The following is a 24303-nucleotide window of genomic DNA, read 5'->3' on the forward strand; positions in this document are numbered from 1 at the left end:
GAGCAAGTCAGAAAGGTTTTGCTAGGTAAAAGTGAAATATTAAAAGCATTTATGATGCCCAAGAGAATCACAGTATGTTATAACAGAATGATGAATGCATTTCTCATAATTTCCCTCTGAATTTTACAGACAGGGTCAGGCTGAGATTGTTTAAGTGACTTCTTGCCCCAGGTCACATAGTCAGTTTGAGTTACTAATTCTAAGTACCATCTTGATTTGACTAACTTACAATATCATATCTCAGTTTTCATGAAGCTATATATGAATTCTGAATTCAGATATAATATTCCTGAAAAATATTCCCTAATGATTAGAGCTATACATTTTATTAGAGAACAAAACAGAAAATACAGACCCAAAAAGAAGGGGGAAAAATGATTCTCAGTTCTCTATATTTAACCCTTCTAATTTTATCTTCAATACATAAACTTATTTTGAGGTAGAGGGAAATCTTATTGACACTCATGTACTGGCTACAGTCAGGACTTCCAGAAATCTCAGTCAGAAATGAAGATGATTGATTTCTTATGGGCTTTAAGTATTTAGTTGGTTTATCTTGTGGTTTGCATATGAACTTACTTTCTGTGACTATGTCTCTCTGTAGATTATAATACAAACATCCTAGTGACTATGATAATTTCTGTCCACGTCCCTTTTTCCCCAGCCTTTTAAAAAATTTAGTTATTCTGGGGTTAGTATCTTGACTTATTGTCTAAGTCTGATCTTGGACTGTGATTCTCCTATATGTGTCTTCCTAAAGAGAAATGACAGCACTGCCATGATTGGCTTATTTGTTGAAATAAAGTCTTGCGTAGGGACTAATCTTGAACTGCCTTAATATTCCTGCCTTGAGAGTGGTTGGGATTACAGACATCAGCCACTGAGCACAGATAGCCTCACACACCACTTTCTGAGGAAAACTTGTCTAGACACAGTCTATCCGAATAAATGGTAGTAGGTAGCAATATCTCATGTATGACTCCTGTAAGTATATCCACCCTGTAGGTTGGCTAATAATTTAGGAAGTCTTGTCAAAAAGGAATATCCCACAACTTGGTTGTTAGCTGGGGGAAATAAAAGGAATGTTAGGTTCTAAGAAAGTAGATACAGAAAGGATGTACAGAAACATGTCTTGAGACCAAGGGCTAAGAGCAAGTCAATAAGGAAGTGGAAAATGTGAACAAGCAAAAACTAAGAAACACAAAGAGAAGCTGTGTGCTGTAGAGGAAAACAGACACGGACTTGTTGGCTGAAATCCCTAGAGCTATGTTGAGCGCAGGCTAGTCTACAGCACCTAGTTTCTGCCATACATATGCTTACAATAGTTTTTCTAAAATTTAGATTGCAAGTTTCTCTCATGTTTAGAAAAGGAGTTTGCTGGGTACCTATGGCTCACAGCTGCAATCCTAGGAGGATATGAAGCAAGCCCAGGCAAGAAAGTCCATGAAACATAATCTCCAATTGGCCAGCAAAAAGCATGGTTGGAAGTGGTAGAGTATCAACTGAGTAAGCAGTAGCTGATCACTAGTCAGAGGCTCTGAGTTCAAGCCCTGGTACTGGCAAAAAAATAAAAGAAAAGGAAACTGATCATGGATATGGTAGTAGTAGTATATGTTGTAACTCCACAAATAGGAAGGCAGAGCCAGAAAAATAATGACTGAGGCCAGCCTAAGCTACAGAGCATGTCTAAGGCCAGCCTATGTTACATGGTAAGCATATGTCTTAAAAAACAAAGGGTTAGAAAGTAGTTCAGCATATGGGTCTGGAATGTGGGCTTAGTGGTACAGTGCTTGCCTAGCATGCAAGAAGTCCTGGGTTCAATTCCTCAGTACGACATAAAAAAAAAAAAAAAAACGTCAAAAGTGGCGCTGTGGCTCAAGTGGTAGAGTGCTAGTCTTGAGTGAAAGAAGCTCAGGGACAGTGCCCAGGCCCTGAGTTCAAGACCTAGGACTGGCAAAAAAGAAAAAAAGAAAAAGGAAGAAGAAAAAAAAGTAGTTTAGTACTGCTTAGCTCTGCCAAGCACATGTAAGGAAGGACCTGGGTTTGGCTTCAGCAGAAAAAAAAAAGGTACAAGGATATTTTGAATTATGTAGTTCTTAAAGATATTTTTCATCTTGATACTGAGTAACATTATCTAATATAAAATGAAATGGTCTATCCAGAAATGTCCATATTTGAGTAATTGTTATAATATAGTTAGTTAAAAAAATTAAGATTGTAGGGACTCTCAATGAATCAAACTCGAAGAAAATCTGCTTTTGAGTTTGTTACAGTCACAAGGTAAAAATCATGCTTCTAAGAAATGAAAAAATAATGTAAAATACATAATCTATGTGAATTCTGCTGCTTTTTGATCACTATCCTTTCTTATTCTCCTTCCTTCCTTCCTTTCTTCCTTCTTTCCTTCCTTCCTTCCTTCCTTTCCTCCGTTTTCTTTCTTGTTCCCTCCCTCCATCCTCCTCTCTTCCTCTGTCTCTCCTTCTCTCTCTCTCTCTCCCTCCCTCCCCCTCTAGTCTTGGTGCTTGAATTCAGGGCCTGGGCACTGTCTCTGAGCTGCTTTTGCTCAAGGGTAGCACTCTACAAAGAGCCACAGAGTCACATTTGGCTTTTTATGTTTATGTGGTACTGAGGAAAATCAAACCCAGGGCTTCATTCATGTTAGGCAAGCACTCTACCATTAAGTCACATTCTCAGCCTTCTATTCTTATTTCTTCTTCTTCTTCTTTTTTTTTTTTTTTTGGTCATGGGGCTTGTACTCTGGGCCTGGGTGTTGTCTCTGAGTTCAAGGCGACTGCCCTACCCTCCTACCCTTTGAGCCACTTCTGGGTTTTGGTGGTTAATTGGCAATGAGAATCTCATGGAATTTGGACTTCAGTGCCGGGGCTGGCTTTGAACCATGATCCTCAGATCTCAGCCTCCCAAGTAGCTAGGATTACAGGCATGAGGCCTCCACGTCCAGCTTATTTCTCTCTCTCTCTCTCTCTCTCTCTCTCTCTCTCTCTCTCTCTCTCTCTCTTTCTTTCTTTTCTTTTCCTTTTTCTTTCTTTCTTCTTTTTTTTTTTTTGGTTGTGGGGCTTGAACTCTGGGCCTGGGAGCTGTCCCTGAGCATTTCAGCTCAAGGGTGGCACTGCCACTTGAGCCACAGCACCACTTCTGGTATTCCAGTGAGATGAGTCTCCCTGACTTTTGTGCCTGGGCTGGCTTTGAACCGTGATCCTCAGATCTCAGCCTTTTTTTTTTCATATATTTTTTATTGTAATTAATAGAAGGGTTACATTATATTCACCAGATAGAAGGTACATTACTACCCTTTCTCATGTCTTGGTCTCCATTTCCCTCCCCCCACCTCCACCAGATCTCAGCCTTTTGAGTAGCTAGGATTACAGGAGTGAGACACTGTGCCCAGCTTGGCTTTCTCTTCTTTTGCTCCAAAATTTTGTTCTATTTCTTTTAGGAATCTTTGTACATATACAATTCATTACAGTAAATGGACTCTTGGGCCTTATTCATTCCAGGCAAAGCACCTAATCACTGACTTACCTTCCCATCCATTTTAAACAATTTCTTTCTTTCCTTCTTTCTTTCTTTCTTTTCTTTTCTTTCTTTCTCTCTCTCTCTCTCTTCCTTCCTTCCTTCCTTCCTTCCTTTCTCTCTTTCTCCCTTTCTCCCTTTCTCCCTTTCTCCCTTTCTCCCTTTCTCTCTTTCTCTCTTTCTCTCTTTCTCTCTTTCTTTCTTTCTTTCTGTTACTCCTGGGACTTGAACTTAGGCTTGGGCTCAAGGCTAGGACTCTACCACTTGAGCCACAATGCCAGTTTTTTGGTGGTTAACTTGAGCTAAGTTAACTTGCCAGGATGACTTTAAATTACAATCCTTATGAGGATTGATCAGCCTCTTGAGCAGCTAGGGTTATACGCATGAACCACCAGCACCAGGATTTAAAACATTTTTTTTTTTTTTTTGCCAGTCCTGGGCTTGAGCTCAGGGCCTGAGCACTGTCCTTGGACTTTCTCAAGGCTAGAGCTCTACCACTTGAGCCTCAGCACCACTTCCGGCTTTTTTCTATGTATATGGTGCCGAGGAATTGAACCTGGGTCTTCATGCATGCTAGGCAAGCACTTTAACCACTAGGCCAAACTCCTGGCCCCTTAAAACATTTTTTTACTCTGAGACAGACCCTTGCCAAATTGTCCAGCCTGGCCTCCAACCTGCCATCTTCCTGCCCACATTTCCCACACAGCTGGGATTAGGTATAAGCTACCACAGTTGGCTTCAATTTATGGTTTTATACTTTCTGAAGAATTCAACAAAATATACTGCTTTATAAATAAGCCGGAGTGGGTGCTATTTCTCATTGTTTATTTTCATGTAATTAAAATATTATATGCAATGTATTTGATTCCCCTATAATTAGTCTTTGGAAACTAGAAAAGAAAAAGTGCTAGATTTAGGATAACTTCTGGGAAAATTCAACATGTGAGCTAGAAACATAAAACTCTACCAATATACTTGAGACATAATTAAAGGAATATAGATCATTCAAGGCCCGTGTACAAAACTTAAAAAAATTAGTTTAAAACCAATATATGAGAAGAACTGAAGTAAATATATCTAGTAAAAAATCAAAGACATTACAATTAAAACAATATAGTGATAGAGTCCTTCCTGGCCTAGCATGCTTGAAGCCCTGGGTTCCATTTCTCAGCACCACACAAACAGAAAAAGCTGGAAGTGGCACTGTGGCTCAATTAGTAAAGTGCTAACCTTGAGAAAACAGAAGCTAAGGGACAGTGCTCAAGCCCTCAGTTTGAGTTCCAGCACTGGCCCAAAACAACAACAGCAGCAATAAAAAACAACAACAACAAAACCAACAACCCCCCCCCCCCCCGCAAACCCAATTGAATTGTACTTACAAAGAGTGTTGGTTTTGGTATGAATATATTATCTTCCTGTTCTCTAGGTACATTCAACGTCTTTGGCGTCTGACACTCTGTCATAGGTTTCGACTCTGTTTTAGGATGAATTAAGTTGCTTTCAGAGTGTTTACTGCGCATATTAATTAGAATCTGTTTCATTGCTGCCAACTCCTGTTGATACATGAAAACAAGAACAGAGAAAGTATGATGTTGGCAAGCATATTGATGATTGATGTTAAAGTGCTTATTTTTCTTGAGCAGAGCTGTGAAAGTAACACATGCAATCCATTTGACACATACAGCAGAATTTTAGTTATATAGCTTTAGTATAACAACTGCCATTCTATACTCTAGGAAGCCCCAACTTTGTGCACACTGGAGCCACCTGAACATTGGTATTGTTACCGGTAATAACACCAGTGATACTTGTGTGTCACGTACATGGCCTGGGCACTGTCCTTGGGCTTTCTCAAGGCTAGTGCTCTGCCACTTAAGCCACAGCACTACTTCTGTTTTTTTCTGTGAATGTGGTACCGAGGAAGCGAACCCAGGCTTCAAGTGCATGCTAGGAGAGCATTCTATCACTAGGCCATTGTTAGTTTTTCACTCTACTTTTCTTCTTTTACCAGTCATGGAGCTTGAACTCAGGGCCTGGACACTGTCCTTGAGTTTTGTCAAAGCTACTGTTCTACCACGTTAGCCACAGCACCATTTCTGGCTTCTTCTGTGTATATGATACTGAGAAACGGAGCTCAGGGCTTCATGTATGCTAGACAAGCACTCTACCTCTAGGCCACACTCCTGACCTCACTGTACTTTTCTTTCTTTCTTTCTTTCTTTCTTTCTTTCTTTTTTTTTTTTTGCCAGTACTGGGGCTTGAAGTCGGGGCTTGGGCATTGTCCTTGGACACTTTCTGCTCAAGGCTAGCACTCTGCTACTTGAGCCATAGTACCACTTCCGGCTTGTTCTGTGTATGTGGTTCCAGGGACTGAACCCAAAGCTTCATGTAAGCCAGGCAAGCATGCTACCACTAGGCCATGCTCTTGATGCCCCTCTCCCACTCTACACAAATATTGAATGTGTAATTTTGGGGTGGAAGGGTTCCTTTGCATTGAATCCTGGGATTTGTGTATAGAAGGCATACATTGAGTCATTACTCCAAGTCTTACACTTAATATTTTGCCTCCTTCTTAAATTATTCAATTTCTTTAGAAATACATAGAGAAATGGTAGAGAAAAGAACTCCAAATCATTTCTTCTATAGTATTAATCAGACATTCACATTATTCTCCTATGCTTTTAGGAACGAGCTTGCTACAGAGCTTTTGGGGAAGGAGTTGCTGGAGACCCGTCTGTGTGCTAGGGGAGTACTTCTGCTTTGAGCTTTAGCACTCAAGCCCTTCAGTTTACCCCAGCTCTATCCCAGCATTTTCTATTGCCTTTTGAGTTAAAAATTAATTTTACAGAACTTTTTAAAAATTTTAGGTGAAAGATTTCACTCATTTCTTCTTTCAAGTCTACTTTGTTATCTTCCCCTATACACAAACTTCTAGCACTTAAGCAGGTATTTATGATTAATTACTGAACTTATATACCAAACTCAAGTATCTGAAGAGATGGCAGACTGAATTCTTCTTTATTTGATTAATGTACAGAAGAGTGGTAGGCTGAGTACTAGGTCATTTGTTCCTATTATTGTATTTCAATTTCAGACCAAGACAAAAAACATATGGCACTAGAAGATACTCTGCTCCCTGCTCCTGATCTGTTTATAGACATCAGCTCTGTGTCAGAGCAAGTTCCTACAGGCCTTTCTTTTCTGGCTGTCATTAGTTCTATTTAGAAGCAGCTAGCTTGAGAGGGTATTTTAAAACATAGCTGCTGAGTTTAATCCACATGGCCACAACAGATTTTAGGGCCAGGAGCAGAGCTGTAGTAACTGTGATAGAATTCTTTCTCTTTTCTAAAGGACTGTTATGGTTTGGCTAAAGCATATGACAATGTAGATGACTTCAGGTATTATCAGTTGAATGTACTGATATAGGGACATTGATAAATTAAACATACCTGATGTTTTGGTTCATTTTAGCTTCTGTTCTGAGGGAAGATTATGGTCTTCCATTCTACCTAGTTAACAACTTTGAGTCTAGAAACTTACTTTTCGCCCCACCATGAAGATAAAAAAATGGGGATAAAATGACCTCCAACACAATCTATTAATAGAGATTCATACAATAAAGAAATTCAGTGCCTGGGCACTGTCCTTGAGGCTAGTGCTCTATCACTTGAACCATAGCGCCACTTCCAGTTTTCTGGTGGTTAATAGGAGATAAGAGTCTCACGGACTTTTCATGTCTGGGCTGGCTTTGAATTGTGACCCTTAGATCTCAGCTTCTTGAGTAGTTAGGATTACAGATGTGAGCCACGAGCCCGGTTTCAAGTGTCAATTTTATCTGGATTCTTTATTTATACTATACCAATTGCTCAAAATCATGTCATTTATTTTGATTCCTATTTTACCTTGACTTTCTGCCCGTTTTTCCCCCCACAAGTCCTGGAGTTTGAACTCAGGGACTGAGCACTGTCTTTGGGCTTTACTCAAGCATAGCGTTCTACCACTTGAGCCACAGTTCTGGGGCTTGAACTCAGGGCCTAGGCATTGTACTTGGGCTTTCTTAAGACTAGTACTTTGCTGCTTGAGTCACAACATTATTTCCAGTTTTTTCTGTGTATGTGGTACCAAAGAATCAAACCCAGAGCTTCATGCATGCTAGGCAAGGACTCTACCACTAGGCCACACTCCTGACTCTGAATCTTATGCCTTTGTATTTTCCTTAAGTCTGGACTCTTACATAAAATTTAACTTTTCTCTATTTTCATCTTGTTTTCTTCTAAGTTTTCAGAGGGTTCCTTGATTTTCCCTCCATCTTACTAAATAACTTGATCCCTTTCAATTAAAGCAACTTTTTTTTTTTTTTGCCAGTCCTGGTGCTTGAACTCAGGACTTGAGCACTGTCCTTGGGCATTCGTAAAGGCTAGCGCTCTACATTTGAGCCACAGCACCACTTCTGGCTTTTTCTGTGTATGTGGTACTGAGGAATCGAACCCGGGTCTTCGTGCATGCTAGGCTAGCACTCTACTGCTAGGCCACACTCTTGGCCCCAATTTTAACAACTTTTCAAAACAGAGTGAATAAACTTGTTTATTATTTTAATGGAAATATTATTTTCAAATCTTTGTAATATATATATATATATATATATATATATATATATATATATATATATATATAGTGCCAGAGCTTAAACTCAGGACCTGGGCACTATCTGGAGCTCCTTTTGCTAAAAGTTAGCATGCTATCACTTGAGTCACAGTGCTACTTCTGGCCTCTTCTGTTTATGTGGTATTAAGTAATAGAACCTAGGGCTTCATCCATGCAAGGCAAGCACTCTACCACTAAATCACATTCCCAGCTCCTACTTATAATATTTTAAAAGTTTCATTTGTTTATAGAGTTTTACTCATTGTAGGGAAAGGGGTCAGTTGTTCTCTTTACTGTGCCCTCTTTGTGCTGTTTTTTTTTTCTCTCTGTTTTCTTCTTTCCTCCTCCTCCTCCTCCTCCTCCTCCTCCTCCTCCTCCTCCTCCTCCTCCTTCTAGGTTTTGGTGTCTGCTTTCATTTTTTCCCCAATTCTACCTTATTCCTGGTGTGTCATTCATTCATTTAGAAAGGTATTTTCATGAATAAGAAATTCTCACAATTCACCACTTGTCCAGTGTAAAGTAAAATTCTATGAAAGTGTCCTGCAGCAATCTCCTTTCTTTTAAACACTTATTTGAGATGCTAGAATACTAATCTGAAAGATAGTCTGATATATAATATTGATTAGTAATAGTATATGATTCTAGTACATCAAATTCAGGAGAAAATAATTCTAACTACATGAATGAAGGAACTGCCGGGTGAGGTGACTCACTTCTGTAATCCTAGCTGCTCAGGAGGCTTAGATCTAAGGATCTGAGCCATCCCGGACACTAAATATAGTCTGTGAGACTCTTAGCTTCAATTAACCACCATAAAACAGGAAGTAGTCCTATGGTTCAAGGGGTAGGGTGATATCCTTGAGATGAAGAGCTCAGGGACAGCACCTAGGCCCAGAGTTCAAGACCCATGACACACACACACACACACACACACACGCACACACACATACACAAATGATGGAACCATAAATTAATAAATGAAGATGTGCATCAACTGCATACCACAGAATGTGCACAAAACTGAAACTCAGGGTAAAACTAAACCCATGAAAATAATGTTGCAATTCAATTAGTTTTGAAAGAGTTAAGAAAAAGGATGTTCTTATGAAATTTTCAGATGACAATGTTGATGATGATGATGATGATGACTGTATAAATGCTTGCTCAGAGAACAAAACTTTCTTTGAAATTCCAAAGCACACATCTTGGTCATTTAATATTAACTATTTACATAGAATGCTGGCATACTAAAACAGCTCAACTGCGGAGCAGCTGCTTAACAGTGTTGCATAGTTGATGCCAATAAATTGCTCAAAGTGGTAAACTGTGAAGATGTTGGCAAGAGGACACATAGATAGCATTTCTTGATGAAAATAGCTCTGTCAAATATAATGCAAAGTATGTGAAACAAGGCAGTGTAAATGAACGTGATTTTACACAGTAGTACCACTGCATCAGGAAATTTAAACATCATTTGCTTGAGACAACACAAAACAAAAGTAACCTAGTTTTAAGCAAGTACAAACATACTTTGGATAAGTTTCATTTAAAAGGGTATTTTAAAGAAGTGAGGTGTGGCTCAAGTGATAGAGTGTGAACCTTGAGGGAAAAAGCCAAGTAAGATTGAGAGGCCCTGAGTCCCAGTCCCAGAACTCTCATGAATATGATTTTTTATTTCCTTCTTTCAATCTTTTTTTTTTGTGCATGCTGGGATTAGGGCTTGAACTCAGGACCTAGGCATATGTCCATTACCTTTTTTGTTAGTGCTTTGTTACTTGAGCCACAGCTTCAGTTCTGGATTTTTGGTGGTTAAATGGAGAGTCTTATGGACTTTCTTTCCCAGGATAGTATCAAACTGCAAATCTTAAATTCTAGCCTCCTGAGTAGCTAGGATTTACAGGTCTGAACTACCAGTGCATGGCATATTCAAGGTATTTAAAAAATATGCATCTTTTATGGAAAACTTAGATTAAAGTCAAAAGACAGCACAACATACTGAATTATACTAGTTTCTGTTATCTAACTTCAACAATTCCATCATTTCTTCAGTCAAGTGCTCTACCACTTGACTCATACCTCTACTTCCTGCTTTTTGCTGGTTAACTGGAGATAAGATAATCTCTGATTTGACTGCCTGAGCTAAGCTTTGAATCACAATTATCAGACCCCAATGCACAAGTAGCTAGGATTACAGACATAAACCACCAGCACCCAGCTTAAAAAGTTTTAACGGTAATCCTAATATTCCTATAATCCTAATGCCTATAATCCTAGCTACTCAGGATGCTGAGATCTGAGGATTGGGGTTCAAATTCAGTCTGAGAAGGAACATCCATTAGACTCTTATCTCTAATTAACCACCAGAGAACCACAAAGGGTGCTGTGACTCAAAGTGGTAGAGTGCTAACTTTGAACAAAAGAGCTCAGAAACAGGAGTTCAAGTTCCAGGACTGACCAAAACAACAACAAACAAACAAGAAAAAAAAAAACTCTGAGATAAAATGGACATCCCATACAGTTTACTCATTTAGTGTCCAACTAAGGTTTTAGTATTAGGGACAGCCCCTAGGTTCAACCTAGGATTTTCCTCTTTTCTTTTTCCTTCCACCCTCTCTTCTTCCCTCCCTCCCTCTCTTCTTCCCTCCCTCCCTCCCTTCCTCCCTCCCTTCCTTCCTTCCTTCCTTCCTTCCTTCTTTCCTTCCAGCTTTTTCTGTATATGTGCTACCAAGTAATCAAACCTAGGGCTTTGTGAATAATAATACATAAGCATTCTATCACTAGGACACTCTTCTGGTCCAAGGATTTTTCCAACTTAACAATGGTGTGGATGTGATATGAACCCTGAAGACAGTACTTTAATTCTGAATTTTGGACTTTTCCTGCACTAGCAGCATGTGGTACAATAGCCTTACTAGGCATGGGCACAGCGATGAGCAGCAGATCCCAGTGGGCTGGGTGCTTCTTCAACACACATCTTTAGCCCCAATGTGCTCACAAGTGGTGAGCAACCACAAACCCTTCTGTTATTCCCTTTCAGTACAAGTAAATGACTCAACAGAATAGTGTCAGTAGGCTTTTTGTTAGAGAATTTGTTCAAACAGTATATATAATTTCTGAAAACATCTAAGATGGTCTAGGTTTGGTTTTGTTTGGTAGCCTAAGTGTATTACATTAGCATTTCATGTATGACATTTTCAACTTATGCTGGGTTTGCTGAGATGTAACCTCATTGTGAGTTAAGGAACACCTGTATTCACAGATAATACCATGGTATATTTCAAAACATTTTCATCACACAGAAACCCCGACTGCTCTATTACTTCCCTATCCTGTCAAGTTCCTAATCTTCCAGCCCCAAACAAACACTAACCTACTTTCTGTTTTTGTAGCTTTTCTTGTTCCAGATGAGTCACATGGATGTAATCATGTAGAGGTCTTTGTGATTGGCTCCTTTTATTTAGAATAAAGTTTTCAAGGTTCATGTGGACTGCAGCTTGGATCAGCATTTCATTTCTTTTATGGCAGAATAGTATTCCACCAAGTGGATATACCACATTGTATCTGTCCATCAGTTGGAAATTTGAAGTTTTCCTCTTTTGCCTGTATGAAGATGCTATAAATATTTACATACAAGGCTTTTTGTGAACATTTTTTAATTGTTCTTGGGTGGATACCCCAGAGTAGAGTTTCTGAGACATATATAATTAATTCTATGCTTACTTGTACAAGTGCCAAGACTGCTTTGTTATTTTTGACAGTCTTGCTGTCTTGTATAGCAGATGCTGGCTTTAAACTCATGATCATCCTACTTCAACCTCCCAAGTGCTAGGGGTTATAGGTATGTACTAACACGCCTAGATGCTGTTTTCTTTATCTTACACACAAATCAAATAAAATACTTCTATGATGTGATATTATATTGCTTCAGACCAACACGGTTTTAGCCAGGCGCCAGTAGCCTAGCTACTCAGGAGGCTGAGATCTGAGAATCACGGCTCAAAGTCAGATCAAGCAAGGAAAGTCTGTGAGACTGTTATCTCATATTAACCACCAGAAAACCAGAAATGGTTCCGTAGTTCAAGTGGTAGAGTGGTAGCCTTGAACTGAAGAACTCAGAGACATCATCCAGGTCCAGAGTTCAAGCCCCATGACTGACTTGCCCCTTAACCCCACAAAAAAAAAAAAAAAAAAAAAAAAAAAGACACGGTTTTACTTGCAAGAGACAATAAGGGAGATGAGATTTTAAAAAGTAGACAACTTATTGAAACTAAACAATTCTGACTTCGTTTTATCCTCTGTACAAGTCTATATACATATACAGAATATAATCTAAAAGAAATTCCAATTTTTATTTTGTTTGTTTTTGGTCAGTTGTGGGGCTTGAACTGGGGGCCTAAGTGTGGTCCCTAAGCCTCTTTGTGCTCAAGGCTAGCACTCCACAAAAGGAGCCATAGCTCCACTTCCAGTTTTTTGAGTGGTTAATTGATGATGAGTCTCATGGTGACTTTTCTGCCCAGGCTGGCTTCAAATTATGATCCTCAGATCTCATCCTCTAACTTCGAATGTCACTCATGAGGCTGAAAACCAAGACAGTTAATATTAACAGTATTATCCTTCATTTCTTCAGACTTCAGACTTAGCTGGGCGAGGTGGCTCGTGCCTATAATCCTAGCTACTCAGGAGGCTGAGATCTGAGGATTGTGGTTTAAAGCCAGCCTGGGTGCTAAGGTCCATGGGCCTCTTATCTCCAATTAACTACCAGAAAACTGGAAGTAGTGCTGTGGCTCAAGGGATAGGGCAGTAGTCTTGAGCTAAAGAGCTCAGGGACAACGCCCAGGCCTAGAGTTCAAGTCCCACGACCAAAAAGCAGAAAAAAAAAACCCCACAACATCAACAAATGATAAATGGAGGGGGGGAACCCTAAAAAACTCTCTGAACTCTTTAGCTCAAGGCTACCACCCTATCCCTTGAGCCACAGTCCCACTTTCCATTTTCTAGAGGTTAGTTGGAGACTAGTGTCTCCCAGTCTTTAGTGCCTGGACTGCTGTGATTCTCAGATCTCAGGCTCCTAAATAGCTAAGATTAGAGGCATGAGCCACCGACACCAGCTAAAACCCTAAAATTTTATAAGGCTCTGGAAATGTAAATTAGTGGTAAAGCAATTAATTGCTTAGCATGCTAAAAATAAAAGTTTGTGGGGAAAATATGACTTATGTAGCCGGGAGTGTAGCCTAGTGGTAGAGTATTTGTCTAGCATGCACAAAGCGCTGGGGTTCAATTCCTTGGCACCACATACACAGAAAATGTCAGAGTGGCGCTGTGGCTCAAGTGGTAGAGCACCTGCCTTGAAAAAGATCAAGAAAAGCAACCAGGCCCTGAGTTCAAGCTCCAGGACTGGCAAAAACAAACAAACAGACAGACAAACAAGAGACTTACGTTACATATTACATATTTATTTTTAATTTTTACTATACAAATTGACTTTTTTTCAGCCAGGGATGGTGGCTAACCCCTGTAATCTCAGGAGGCTGAGATCTGAGGGTTGAGGTTCAAAGCTAACCCAGGCATGAAAGTCCATGAGACTCTTATCCCCAATTAACCACCAGAAAACAAGAAGTGGTGCTGTTGCTCAAGGGGTAAGGTGGTAGCCTTGAGCTGAAGAGCTCAGGGACAGGGCCCAGGCCCAGAATTCAAGCTTCATGACTGACCAAGAAAAAAAAAATGCACTTTCCCTTTCCTTTCTCCTTTCCTCCCTCCCTCCTTTCTTCCTTTCCTTCATTTCTTCCTTTTTATTGTTGTAATTTTCTTTTCTTGTTGGGACAAGATCTAACTGTGTAGCCATAACTGGTTTGGAATTTGTAATCATTCTACTTTAGTCTCATAAATGATGACATTACAGACATGTGTCACCATGCTTGGCTGGAACTGTATTCTTTGAGACACTCATGTACGTTCAGTAAATGAAAAAGAAATTATTTCTGTTGGTTCTAAGAATTGAGCCATGGTGTCTTATATGCCAAGCACATGATCTTCCACTAACCTGAGAAAAAAACCCCAAAACTTAAAAATGTTAATGACAAATGTATAGAACTCAAAAATAATTATATTTCCAGCTAAGGAATAATTAACTATTAACTTTACCCATTGAGGTTTTTTTTTTTTTTTGGTCAGTTGTAGGGCTTGCATTCATGGCCTAGGTACTATCCCCTGAGATCTTTTGCTCAAGTCTAGTATTCTACCACTCTTTGTCATAACACCACTTCGGTTTTTCAATGGTGAGTTGGAGATTGCATCTCATGGGCTTTCCTGCCTGGGCTGGATTTGAACTGTGATACTCAGCCTCCTAAGTAGATAGGATTACAGGTCTGGGCCACTAACACCTGGTTTTCATTTTTTTTTTTTTTGTCAGTCCTGGGTGCTGAACTCAGGGCCTGAGTACTGTCCTTGGGCTTTCCTCAAGGCTAGTGGTCTAACACTTGAGCCACAACGCCACTTTTGGCTTTTCTATGTATGTGGTACCAAAGAATTGAACCTGAGTCTTCATTCATGCTAGGCAAGCACTAGTCCAAACTCCTGGCACTCCCGGCCCTTGAGTAATTTCTTTACTACAAAATTTAACTCTACAGGTATACAGGAAAAACATGTAAAAATATCTTCTTAAGAAACATTCTAAACAGTTAAGTATGAACCCAAAAGAGTGACACACATATAGAAATATGCAATTTGTTGGAACCTTTCATGAAGTGGATTGCCTAAGGGGCACTTGGGATGCTGAAATGTCCCTGAGATCTTCCGAGAAATCACAAAGAACATATGAGTTAGAATCCGGGAACATAAACATTCCATAAAAGAATGATAATTATACTGTGACTTCACTTTAAGAAACCTAGCTAACTACAGAGTTTGTTTTCTTTTTCTTAAGTGACATACACTACTGTTAAGCAAGTTATCTAGGATAATAGGACTTAGTTCAGCACTGGAGCAAGTGTGAGACCTTGTACATTTTAGGTACTTAGTAAGGAGTGTTTGATTAATTCTGGTTAAATACTAACTGAAATGACTGTGGACTCTGAAAGATGCTATTGGTAAAAAACACTGATTGAGATGACAGCAGGTATGCCAGGTCCTAGGAAAAGATGTCTTATGGTAAGCAAATTTTTGCTATTCCTTAGAAGCCTGATAACCAGAAGTTACTGTGCCTACATTTATAATGTCTTGGGTTTTAGAGGTAGCTCTAGACAAATCTTCTAGATGTGACTTTTTTTGGGTGGGGGGTTGGTTGTGGGACTTGAACTCTGGGCCTGGGAGTTGCCCCTGAACTCTTCAGCTCAAGGCTACTGCCCTACCCCTTGAGCCATAGCACACTCCTTGTTTTTCTAGTGGTTAACTGGAGATAAGAGTCCTATGGACGCTAGTGCCCAGGCTAGCTTTGATCCTCAGATCTCAGCCTTTTGAGTAGCTAGGATTACAGGCATGAGCCACCGTGCCTGGCTTAGATGTGACTTGTCTTTTTTTTTTTTTTTTTTTGCCAGTTCTGGGCTTGGGCTCAGGGCCTGAGCACTGCCCTTGGTTTTTTTCAAGGCTAGTGCTCTACCACTTGAGCCATAGCACTACTTCTGGCTTTTTTTTCTAAGTATGTGGTACCAAGGAATTAAACCTGGATCCTCGTGCATGCTAGGCAAGCATTCTCCACGAGGCCAAACTCCAGGCCCCAGATGTGACTTTTTTTTTTTTTTTCCCAGTCCTGGGCTTAAGCTCAGGGCCTGAGCACTGTCCTTGGATTTTTCTCAAGGCTAGAGCTCTACCACTTGAGCCTCAGCACCACTTCCGGCTTTCTCTAAGTATGTGGTACCAAGGAATTGAACCCGGGTCTTCGTGCATGCTAGGCAAGCACTCTACCACTAGGCCAAATTCCCGGCCTCCAGATTTGACTTTTTATTGGCTACTTGTAGATAGCCCTTTGAAAAAGTTCCTGGGAATAAGCTTCGATACTTTGTCCAGTTAAAATCATATTAGTTATGACTGAAATATTAAATGCCAGTTCCTGAAGCTATTTGATAGCTTATAATGAAATGATTACTGTCGACAGGAGAGAATCATAATTAGTTTAACAGTCAAATAACTGTAGCTAAGATACAGCTAAGATATGAAGAGGAATTTAGCACTGTCTTGAGCAAAACAGACACAAAGTACAATGTATATTAATATAAACATTAACAGAACTACTAATAGGTAGAAGGTAGAAAAGTGTTTTGTGGAACATGATGATCCTATCACCCAGAGGCTGAGGATTCTTAGAGATAGGTCGATTCTACATTCATGGCCATCCTTGGTTACATAGGGAGACTCCGTCTGAAGATTGTCATAGAGCTAGATGTGATACACAACTTTAATCCCAGCTATTTAGGAAGTAGTGACAGGAAGATCACAAAGGGCCAGCCCCAGGAAAGTTAGCAAATTTTGTTTATGGAGGGATGAAGTAATTACCTTAATAATCCATAGCTAGCAGAGCTGTGATGTAAAAATCAAGTCTTTTTTAAAGACAGGAGCTCTCTATATAGATTACATTGGCTTTGAACTTGTGATCTTCCTGTTTTGGCCTCTTGAGTGCTAGCATCCTAAGTATGTGTCACTACATCTGATATGAACCCAAGTCTTATTTTTGTAACTTAAGTTTTTCCAAAGCATTTTAAAATATGGTGGATATAAAATATCTAAATGGCAGAATGTAATTAATCCAGCGATTCGCCTTTTTCATAATTATACCCAAGGTGATGACTGCTTTTAAGAAATACTATGGGGGGGGGGCGCAGGGGCTGGAGTTTGGTTTAGTGGTAAGAGTGCTTGTCTAGCATGCACAAAGACCTGGATTCCATTCCTTGGTACCACATACATATAAAGAGCTGGAAGTGGTACTGTGGCTCAAGTGGTACAGCACTAGGCCTTGATAAAGCCCAATGACAGTGCTCAGGCCCTGAGTTCAAGCCCCCAGACTGGCCAAAAAGAAAAAGAAATACTCTACAGAATGTATGAGATTATAATATTTCAATGTGACAATTCTTTTATAATGTGTATCATCCACTTATTGTAGAGACATTTCTATTTTCCTCGAAGCTCAGATTGTTATTATGTCTCTTTGGAAGACATTGTGAGATGAAAACTCTTTACATTCCACTATGGAGTACATGTGTTTCTCTGAGGTTTACCTGTAAAAATGCTACTGGTGGTGCTACTGGGAGATGGTGAGACTTTAGGAAGCTGGGCCTTCTGTGAGGTAATTAGGTTATGAATTCCCATCAGGACCTGGGCCTTGTCACAGGCCCAAAAGCAATGAGGTGAACTGATTGATTATGGACTTAAACTTCTAAAACCGTGGACTGACATTATCTTAGGTATTAGTTATAGAGATGGAAAGCTGGCGAACATCAGCAAATCTAAAAATTAACTTAACAGGTGTATGCTTCTACGCCCAACTATGAGGTAAAACATGTAATTTCATTCCCATTCTCGATTATCCTATATCCTCTCATTCACACATCTTACAGGGTTGATTATTTCTCTCCACTTTTCAATTTCCTATCATCACTTCATCACAATCTGTCTTATAGTTCCACTTAAATGGCTTTAGCAACTTATTAAATCCAAATGGTTGTGTTTTTTTCTTCCATCTGTGTTTTGTTCTGACCTTTTAAAAAGTTATTGTTTAAATGCTACATATACATGAGTAATGACTTCTTTTTATGTTTCATTTAGCTAGTGGATATCCTTTTTATTATTTTTATATGTGTTTTGGGGATTGAATTCAGGGCCTAGTCCTGTCACTAAGTCCTTTTTGCTCAAGGATAGTGCTTTGCCACTCTACCACAGCTTTACTTACAGCTTTTGGTGGTAAACTAGAGATGAGTCTCTATGAGCCTGACTGGCTTCAAACTGCAGTCCTCAGATCTCAGGATCCCGCACAACTAGGATTGCAGGAATGAGCCACCTGCCCCAGGCATACATGAAAATACTTTTAAACCAGTGGCCAGGTTCCTGAGGATGGGACTACAGGCATGTACCTGGCAGTTTAACTGGTGTATGTATGTGTACATGTGCATGCATGCAGGTCCTGGGGTTTGAACTCAGGACCTGAGGTCCTTGAACTTTTGTGTGGTCTGCTACCACAGGTAGAAGTGAATCACAGGTTCACTTCATATATTTCTGGTGATTGATTGGAGATAAGAGCCTCATGGACTTTCCTCTCTCGGCTAGCTTCAAATTGTGAACTTCAGATCTTAGCCTCCTGAGTAGCTGGGATTACAACTGTAAGCCACCAGTGCTGGTGGTGCTGCTGTTTTCTTAAGGAGTCTTTCCCCCAACTATGGAGAGTATTAATGGGTACAAGTCTTCAACAGTCTCCTCCCTCCTTTCTTCCTTCCTTCCCTTCCCTTCTTCTCCCCCTCCCTCCCTTCTTTTCTTTTTTCTTTTTTTTTGCTGGTTCTGGGACTTGAACTCAGGGCCAGGGTGCTGTCCCTGAGCCTCTTTTGTGCTCAAGGCTAGCCTTCTACCACTTTGAGCCTCAGTGCCACTTCCATTTTTTCTGAGTAGTTTATTAGAGATAGTCCAAAGATTTTCCTTAGATATCAGTCTTCTGAGTAGCTGGAATAAGAGTTATGAGCCACTGTCAGTTCATTTTTCATTTTTTTTTTTTTTGCCAGTCCTGGACTTGGACTCAGAGCCTGAGCTTTGTTCAGGCTAGAGCTCTACCACTTGAGCCACAGCACCACTCTGGCATTTTTTCTATGTATGTGGTACTGAGGAATTGAACCCACGTCTTCGTGCATGCATGGCAAGCATTCTACCACTAGGCTGAACTCCTGGCCCTGTCAGTTCATTCTTAATGGTGTCTATGGTCTGTTGTGTGCATTGCTGACCTCTGCTTGTTGAGGCTGAGATAATCTCTAACATAAACTTTTGGATGCCTCTGTGGCTGCTGTTCCACTGGTGCCTACATATGGTTCCTTTAGAACAAATGCAATGAGCCGGGCATGGTGGCTCATGCCTATAATCCTAGCTACTCCAAAGGCTGAGATCTGAGGATCACAGTTCAAAGCCAGTCCGGGCACCAAAGAACATGAGACTCTTACCTCCAGTTAACCATTATAAAACCAGAAGTGGTGCTGTGACTCAAGGGATAGGGTGATATCCTTCAGCTGAAGAGCTCAGGGACAGCACCCAGGCCCAGAGTCCTAGCCCATAACCAAAATAAAAAAAGAACAACAAATGTAATGAATGGATAGCCTTTCAGAGGTTTCAGTTCAACATGCAGGGCAGGGGAGGGAGGATGTGGTGGAGCAGCTTACATCACAGTAGCCAGGAAGTAGAGCAAGCCTGGCTTCTGACAGCATATGATAGCACTTGTAAACTCCCCAATCTGAATGGCTTTCCCAACAGTATTTTCTTTCTTACATTCTTTCCCTCTCTGGATCGCTTCTACTATTGTTGAATAAATGGGCACTTTTCTTATGCCTATGCCTTAAATGTCAGCGCTTTCCAAGATTCTGTCATATCATGTCTGTTCTCACCCTACAAACTCTATTAATTTAATCTACTATCAGGTGAAGTACCACTTGAGCATTTCCAGGATGTGACTCTCAAATCTTTATCTCTAAACAACTTCCTTTTTGTTTTTTTGTTGGTAGTGGGGCTTGAACTCTAGGCCCGGGTACTGTCTCTGAGCTCTGCCCTACCCCTTGAGCCACAGTGCTACTTCTTGTTTTCTGGTGGTTAATTGGAGATAAGAGTCTCATGGTTTTTAGTGCCCAGGCTGGCTTTGAACTGAGATCCTCAGATCTTAGGCTCCTAAGTAGGATTACAGGGGTGAGCCACTGCACCTGGCTACAACTTTCCTTTTGAGGTTTAACAATTTACATCTCAATTGGGTACAAGATATATCTATTTAGAGAGTCTCTTGAGTTTTTCTCCTCCAAATTTCTTCCACCCATATTTTATTCAGAGTTGCCACAGACCCAGGATACAAGCTGAATGCTAGAGCACAGATTCTCATTTCTCTTCTTTTCATCAGTCCTGTGATTATGCTTCTGTTTTTGCCTTATACTATCATCATCAACTCTCTCTATATGGGGTTATCTGTGCCCTTCATAAATCTTTAAAAACTACAAGAACTTCTTAAAATTGAACCCAGTACTGTTATATATGTAGTATATGCCGGTCCTGGGGCTTGAACTAAGGGCCTGGGTACGGTCCTTGAGCTTTCTCAAGGACAGTACTACCACTTGAGCCACAGTGCCAGTCCTGGCTTTTTCTGTGTATGTAGTAACAAGGAATTGAACCCAGGGCTTCATGCATGCTAGGCAAGCACTCTACCACTAAGCCATACTCTTGGTCCATAAAGATACTTCTACTCTTAAAAGGACTTCATGCATGGTACACATGACTTCATGCCTATAATTCCAGCTATGTGAATTGAGTTTTGTGGATGGTCTGAGTAAAATAAGAAATTTTGTGAAGAGATAAATCTTATCTTTTCACTCTACCTTATGGTTTTACATATAGGACAAAACTAGAGAAATTCAGAATGAAGAGGTATAGACGGGTATAAGATCTCAATTCAAAATACAACAAGTTACTATTTGTTGTGCAGTTCCTTTAAAAAACTCAGTAGAACTTTAGTCTGAAAGACAATGTAAATTTTTTTTTTTTTTTTGCCAGTTCTGGGGCTTGAATTCAGGGCCTGGGCATTGTCCTTGAGCTTTCTCAAGGAAGCACTCTACCACTTGAACAACAGCCTCACTTCTGGCTTTTTTGATGTATGTGGTACTGAGGAATCAAATCCAGGCTTTTGGGCTTCCAGGGCTTCATGCATGCTAGGCAAGCACTCGATCACTAGGTCACACTCCTGGTCTCTTCATTTTTTTTTTGCTAATCCCGGGGCTTGAACTCAGAGCCTGGGTATTGTCCCTGAGCACCTTTTGCTCAAGGCTAGCACTGTACCACTTGAGCCACATCACCACTTTTGGCCTTTTCTGTTTCTGTAGTATTGACAGTTTGCTAGGTAAGCACTCTATACTGAGCCACATTCCCAGCCATCTCTTCACTTTTTTTTTTTTTTTTTGGTCAGATGTGGGGCTTGAACTCTGGGCCTGGGTGCTGTTCCTGAGCTCTTCAACTCAAGGCTATTGTCCCACCACTTGAGCCACAGTGCCAGTTCTGGATTTTATGGTAGTTAACTGGAGATAAGAGTCTCTCCATGCCCCGGGCTGGCTTTGAACCAGGATCCTTAGATCTCAGTTCCTGAGTGGCTAGGATTACAGGTGTGAGCCCCCAGTGCCTGCTCTTCACATTTTTATAACACTTAAAAATGATTATAGGTGGCTCACATCTACAATCCCAGCTATTCAAAAGGGTGAGATCTGAGGAGCGCAGTTTAAAGCCAGCATGGGCAGGAAAGTCCGTGAAGCTCTTATCTCCAATTAAAAACCAAGAACTCAGAAATAGTGCTGTGGCTCAAAGTGGTAGAGTGCAAACCTTGAGTCAAAGAGCTCAGTGACAGCACAGCATCCAGGCTCTGAGTTCAAGTCAAAGGACAAAAAAAAAAAGAGATTACAGTACTCTGGGGAGGGGGGAAGGGGGGACCTGGGGATTGAACTCAGAGCCTGAGCATTGTCCTTGGACTTTCTTAAGGTTGAGGCTCTACCACTTGAGCCACAACACCACTTTTGGCCTTTTCTATGTATGTGGTACTGAGGATTCAAACCCCAGTCTTCATGCATGCTAGGCAAGCAGTCTACCACTAGGCCAAACCTGGTCTCTTATAATTTTTTTTTTTTTCCTGTGGGTCATGGGGCTTGAACTCAGCTTGGGAGCTGTCCCTGAGCTCTTCAGCTCAAGGCTACCACTCTACCACTGGGCCTGGGCACAGTCCCTGAGCACTTCAGCTCAAGGCTACCACTCTACCCTTGAGCCAAGCTCCACTTCCTGTTTTCTAGAGGTTAATTGGAGATAAGAGTCGCAGGTCCTTTTGTGCTCGGGCTGGCTTTAAATCCTGATCCTGAGATCTCAGCCTCCTGAGTAGCTAGGATTACAGGTGTGAGCCACTGTGCCAGCTAATTTAATTTTATAAAGAAAGTTACTAACCGTGCACTGGTGGCTCTTGCTTGTAATCCCAGCTATGGAGGAAGCTAAAGTCTGAGGTCATGGTCTAAAGCCAGTCCAGATAGTGAAGTCCAAGAGCCTTTTATCTTTAATTGACCACTAAAAGCTGTGACTCAAGCAGTAGAGCACTAACCTTGAGTGGAAAAACTCAGGGACAACACCAGGTTGAGAAAGACAGAAAAAGAAAAAAATCTTAGGGCAGAAACAATGATTAATGTGGAACTTCTGTGCTAGAGATATGAACAGACCAATACGAATCAACAAGGACATTCTAGAAAAAAGACTTAATTCTCAGAATAAATCATATCAGAAGTTGATCACTTTGAGATACAAATGAGGAGTTATTACAATCAACATAGACAACTAGGATTCAATAATCTTAATCCAATATGGGTTTGAAACTGCTTATGAAGGTAAAAAATGATCACAAATTGAAAAAGTACCTCACGATGATTTAGAAGTTTCTCTAAATCTAATGCCATTTGATTCTTCAATTGTAGTAAAGTTGATTTCTCTTTATTTAAATTGCTGTAAAAGGAAAAAAAAAAAACCACAACACCCATGTTAGTGTAAATGCAGTAATGGTCTGGTTATTTTGTCCTAAGACTATTTTATTTGATAATACATCTGATCTGCTTTTTGAGAATATTGTCCTGCCTGCCAGGGGCATAAAATTACACTTTCAAATTGATTACTGATGGGGCCAGGAGTTTGGCCTAGTGGTAGAGTACTTGCCTAGCATGCACGAAGACCTGGGTTCGATTCTTCAATACCACATACATAGAAAAAAGCTGGAAGTGATTCTGTGGCTCAAGTGGTAGAGCGCTAGCTTTGAGGAAAGCCCAAGAACAGTGCTCAGACCTGAGTTCATGCCCCAGGACTGCCAAAAAAAGAAAAAAAAAGAAAGAATACAAATTGATTACTGAAACCTGAAATGAAAAAAGATAATGTGGGTGGATTTAATGTAAAAGGTATAAAGGAAGTTTATTTGGGAAAGCATTAAAACACAAGTTATTAGAAGTCAAACTAAAATTTCTTAGCTGGGCACCAGTGGTTCATGCTTGTATTCCTAGCTACAGGAGGCTGAGATCTGGGGTCATGGTTCAGAGCCAGCTGGGGCATGAAAGTCCATGAGATTCTTCTATTAACCACCAGAAAACTGGGACTGGTACTCTGGCTCAAGGGGTAGGTAGGGTGATAGCCTTGAGCGGAAGAGCTCAGGGATAGCACCTAAGCCTAGAGTTCAAGTCCCACAACCAACAAAAAACAAAATAAAAACAAAAAAGAAGAAAACCTCAAATAAATAAAATATCTTAAACACAAAAGTAGCTTTTATTTTATTTTGTGATGCTTTTTTCTTTTTGCCAGTCCTGGGCCTGAACTCAGGGCCTGAGCACTGTCCTTGGGCTTTCTCAAGGCTAGTGCTCTACCACTTGAGTCACAGCACCCCTTCCGGCTTTTTGTATGTATGTAGTACTAAGGAATCAAACCCAGGTCTTTGTGCATGCTAGGCAAGCACTCTACTGCTAGGCCAAACTCCCACCCCTATTTTAGTTTATTTATTTTTTGGTTAATTGGGGCTTGAACTCTGGGCCTGAGTGCTGTCCCTGAGCTATTCAGCTCTAGGCTAGCACTCTACCACTTGAGCTATATTGCCACTTCCAGTTTTCCGTTGGTTAACTGGAGATAAAAGTTAGTCCTCGGCTAGCTTTTATTTTATTATATTCATATTTTAAAATGTCAGTACAGGTGCTTGAACTCAGGACTTGGTGCTGTTCCTTAGCTTTTCTGCTCAAGGCTGGAAGTCTACCACTTGAGCTATAGCTCCACTTCTGGCTTTTTGCTGGTTTGGAGATCAGAGTCCCAATGGACTTTCCTAACTTTTCTGGTTTTGAACTCCAATCCTCAGATCTTATCCTTTTGAGTAGTTAAGATTACTGCAGTGAGCCACTAATGCATAGATGAAAGCACAAC

At 40.5% G+C, this 24303-nt stretch overlaps 1 protein-coding gene across 1 annotated transcript in view; it reads right to left on the reverse strand.

The window, feature by feature from the left end:
* Pibf1 (progesterone immunomodulatory binding factor 1) overlaps positions 1-24303 on the reverse strand; it is a 151037-nt gene that overhangs the window by 19615 nt on the left and 107119 nt on the right. The window contains exons 16-17 of the mRNA XM_090342044.1: positions 22773-22857; positions 4911-5084 (exon numbers count right to left, since the gene is read on the reverse strand). Coding sequence (XP_090198170.1) covers positions 4911-5084; positions 22773-22857 — 259 coding nt within the window. The remainder of the gene's footprint in view (positions 1-4910; positions 5085-22772; positions 22858-24303) is intronic.

Source organism: Megascapheus bottae, chromosome 11, assembly GCF_031878675.1.
Source record: "Megascapheus bottae isolate mThoBot1 chromosome 11, mThoBot2.hap1, whole genome shotgun sequence".
In the NCBI taxonomy this organism is placed as follows: domain Eukaryota; kingdom Metazoa; phylum Chordata; class Mammalia; order Rodentia; family Geomyidae; genus Megascapheus; species Megascapheus bottae.